The sequence below is a fragment of the Phytophthora ramorum genome (assembly GCF_020800215.1).
Source record: "Phytophthora ramorum isolate Pr-102 chromosome Unknown Phyram_PR-102_s0004, whole genome shotgun sequence".
NCBI lineage: Eukaryota > Oomycota > Peronosporomycetes > Peronosporales > Peronosporaceae > Phytophthora > Phytophthora ramorum.
Window position 1 is genome coordinate 416,610 of NW_027150650.1, and position 4,394 is coordinate 421,003.

A 4,394-nucleotide genomic window follows, 5' to 3' on the forward strand; every position below is an offset into this window, starting at 1 on the left:
GGGCGCGTTGTCGAGCACTATTACCACCGGTTTTCCCGAAAAATACGTTTGGTACGTCTCGTGGGCCTTAGCAGCGTCGTACACGGCGTCGTCAACGCGGCGTTCAACTCCATCCGGATGCTCCCGCGCTGCTAGGCATAGTGTAGCAGCCTCACCTCTGGAGACCGCACGCTGCAACTGGAGGTTGTTGCTTTTGCTCGGGGGCAGGTTCATGACAGCTCGGTCGCCTCTCTTCGCTCTTCCTTGGGATCTTTTGCAGTAAAGATTGAAGTTCGTTTCATCATAATATATAATGAAAGCGTGTGGTCTGCGCAAAAGTCATTCGCTTGTCGATGTTAGTAGCATTATTACAGCTCGCCGGCTCAACGCGGACCTATAAAAATAATATAATTGTCAATGTTAATATAAAGATGCACATGGTCCAACGCGGCAAAATACTATCGCTGCATATCTGCTTGAATGTATACAGCTTACCGCACAGCCTTTGACTAATAAGCGATTTGCTAATGGTCGCCCCAAACTCAAGCCAAACCAAGTCCTTCATCTGCCCGAGTGTGTACAAGCAATTCTCTTCGAGATAGCCGTCTAGCCCCTCCTCTATCTCTGACGTACACTTTACATTGGACGCGCGGACGCCTCCGCGCTGCTTTACCGCAGGGCTGCTATGCGGCGCGCAGTTGTTGGAGGGATGGCGTTGTGGTGCGCCACCAGCATCCAGTCCTCTCCTTGGCGGAGCGCGTTCAGCACGCGAATGCGAGCAGTGAGGGTATGCCTGATCTTGGTCAGCATGGGGCTTCAGTATGAAGTTGGTAAATGAGCAGGAATCATGTGTCTTGTTTCGCACGTTAGTGCAGACTCGCATATGCGCGCGAACCACTCGCCTCCAGTCATTCTCGGCTTGTACGTTTTGAGATTGTTGTGCAGCCACGTTGATTTTTTTTCTAACATGCTAATATATATATAAATGTTTCTGGTACTTCAGTTACTTCACACCACATTGAAGACCTCTGTCGTCATATAGCCCTGGCAAAGGTGTAGAATATGTTATATCTTAATGACAACAAGCCATGCGCTCGTGTATATTCGTATGAAATTGTTTATATCTTTGAATCAAACTTTGAAATCCCGGGTAGGCAATTTGATTGGTAAAAACAACTAGAGGATATTGCTGGGCAGTACTATACAGTACATGCAGTACGGTACTGTTAAAGTCGGGCCCAGTGCGACGCGTTCTAAATTTCAAAATCAAGTGAATACGAAAATATTTTAAAATATTGTCATTTTTGCAAACGATTTGCTTTCATGATATCCACCCTATCCGTACATCAACTAGTATTGGTAGGTACTGACGTTTTATGTGATGTCACTCCCAAATGATTTGATGTCGCACTGCAACACTGGGGCCGATAAATACGGTACTTTGTTGAGCTGGTAGTGTGGTGTGAAAGGGTATTTATCTTGACTTGTTGAGTAAGATTATTTGATACCCCCGTCCTCGTCATGGCCGCTTTTTTTCTTCCTTTCTGTCTTGTCGTGCCCCAGTTTACTCGCGTTTGGAACGAAATACCATTGACTTCCTGTTGCGATGTTGGCAAAACATAACGCTGTCGACAATCTAGATAGTAGAGGATGTACGCCTCACCGTTGGCCTTTCTCGCCAGTTTGCCATGGCACTTGTGAAACGCTTCTCGGCCTTGGCTTTCTCGTACCTCGCCTTATTGGCCTCCTGAGCCCTGGCTATGCATTTCCCGCAGCGGGTATACCGGTAGCGCGTTGGAAGTGCCTTGCTCCACTTCTGGCATATATGCAGGGCGACGCGTCGACCACAATCGCGGAGGTATCTTTTCCGGCAAGCCTGACATTTTTTGGTAGGGCTGGGAGAGTCGACGAAAGCATTCGACCGCACCGGCAGTACGTGGTTTTGTCAATCAAAGACATCTCTTCGCATGGCGTTTGTTCCTCGTCTTACAATACTTGGTGCACGTCTTGTACAGAGCGCCGTTCGGCTTCACTTGGGGCTCGAACAGCTGTTTACAGCATGCGCAGGACGTGCCATCCATCAGAAGAGAAGTAAAGCTTTGACGCTTGGTACCCGCCTTGCTCGGAACAACACGTGCGCATTCCGCTGCAAGCCAGGCCTTGTCAATTTTAATTGCCCCCCCCCCCCCCCCATGTTTCTTGTTTGTGCTGCAGAATGCAGCGATCGACTGGAAAAAAATATCCATGAATAACATTAGTCATGTTAACTATTATAGCAAAATCTAATGTGTACTCACTCTTATTAGGCTGATAATGGTATGTTAGACTCTCTGATGATAACTCCATACCGTTCTTTGTTGGATTTGCAGGTCCCGTAATCGCACAGATGTTGTCAACGATGAACGTTTTCTGATGAGTAGTCTTGTAGTCCTTTTCTTAAACGAAAATGTCGATGCTGGCGTCTAGCAATTTCTCCACAAGTGGCATCTCGTAAGGCGCCAACAACTGCCCTCTATTCAGCAGCAGCGAGATCTTGCCTATCTCAGCTTTCGAAAGTAGAATTCCACCGACACCTAACTCTGTAAGCGAATACACCATACCTTTAATAGTATCCTGCGCAAACGCGAGCGTTCGCTTGAACCTGGTTCCAAACTCGGCATTCCCGTAAGAGAATATGATTTCCGATGGCGGAATCCCCTTGATCTTGCACGTAATTTCCGAAAACGTGGACGCCTTGATACCCAGCCGCTGATCTTGCTGCCGCTTGGCGAGGCTAGGTTTAACCTTCAACAGATCGTGCAGCTGGCGATTCACGCGTAGCGGTTGGTGCTCTGGTATAGCCCTAGGGCCCACTTGGTCCCATAGTTTACCTCGTAGGAACTTGTCGTGAATTATTGTCACCGTTTTGCCGGAGCGTACGGGCTGACAGAAGCGTCCGACAGCAACAAAATCAATCTTCCTCTTGGAGCGCACGAAACCCATCAGCTTCCTGACGCTTTTTGTGCGCTCTGTTGACGTCGTCCGCGCTGCGAGAGGGGCGCTTTTAGTTTTAGCGCTCGGCGCCTTGTTCGACTTGGGCTGGTGTGGCATCTTCGTTTGTCAAAGCAAAACCTCGAATGAGGGTCGTTTGTCAGTATGGGAGACATACATGTGTACATACAAATATAGTTTTAGTTGTACCCAGCTTGGGTGTGAATGAAGTCACCCCGAAATACCCCATTTGTAGTTTGATTTAGGTTTTCTTTGTCGAGAAAGCTACAGGATGGTTCCATCCATATCCATTGATCACTGTGTCATCCACAGACGCAAGAATAACATACCCTGGAAGTGAGGAAGCGTCCATCGGATTCAAGTTGGCCCGTGCCTGTATAAATTGCGATGAATGGGTTGATCAAGTGTCCCGTCCCAGCAACCCAAGAAGGTCCAAGCCACCACCGCTTCAGGAAAAAAGTTCGATAATGACACCGGAAACCATGGCGGCATGGACGGGTGGTATTTCAACATACCAAGACCCTATCCGGGGACGATGTTGGTTAGCACGAATCGGTTGGCTTAATGGGTTTTCATTTGCCCATGATAACGGCGTTCTGCGCGCAATTGGTCTGAGGGTGTTTGCAGCTTCAACTCAGACATCTCGATGAACGACATATCTTTGGCATTAAAGATTTTTAATCGGTCGCATGACGACACCGGTGAAGAGAAAACGTTTGGGTCGGTCAGATGATCGCCACTGGGAAGATTTTGGAATGAAGTCCAAAGAGCGTGCGAACGCTAATTACGCGCACCCAACGTGCACATCTGACGAGATCGTAGGTCAAGTTAATTAAATGCATGCGATTGAAGGGCAAACGTTCTTGGTATGCTAGGCAACCCCTCCTCACGGGATGGGCACACTTTAGCTTCTGCGGCAATATGTTGACTGGCTACCGTACAGGCTCATCACGATTGCCACTCAGCCTACCTAGCGTCGGTTTGACAAAGTAAGTATGAACGGACGGGATGATCTGCATTGATTTTATTGTATATGTTCACGTTGAAGCTAGTATGGCTATTACTAAAACCCACAAATTCAATTGCATTGCTGGTTTGCACAGCTGGGCTGTACCTGGTTGCAATCCGTAAGATAATCACGCTGAGGACGTCAATCAATGACCACTACACCGACAAGAACCGGTTTTTGGCTGTTGCATACGAGCTACAACGCTTCCGTTAAATCTAAACAAATATCGTGCATGGCACGCACACGTGTCGCGGGAAGTCCCGCCTATCAAATTCGAGAGCCATGGCTAAATATTTTGGAATGGCCGAGCACCGCAGTGCCATATCATCATATGTATATTTGTCGATGCAACGATCAAGACTGATCTGATGACCCCCCCCCCCACTCTGTCCTAGTCGTCCAACTTTAAACTTTT

The 4,394-nt window shown here is 48.0% G+C and overlaps 1 protein-coding gene across 1 annotated transcript; it reads right to left on the reverse strand.

Moving 5' to 3' along the window:
• Positions 1-2,415: 2,415 nt before the first annotated feature.
• Positions 2,416-2,961, reverse strand: KRP23_4848 (uncharacterized protein; the record flags this gene model as incomplete). Its single annotated transcript, XM_067889853.1, has 1 exon — positions 2,416-2,961. One exon carries the CDS (start codon positions 2,959-2,961, stop codon positions 2,416-2,418), a length of 546 nt encoding a protein of 181 aa, XP_067746450.1.
• Between the last annotated feature and the right edge of the window lie 1,433 nt (positions 2,962-4,394).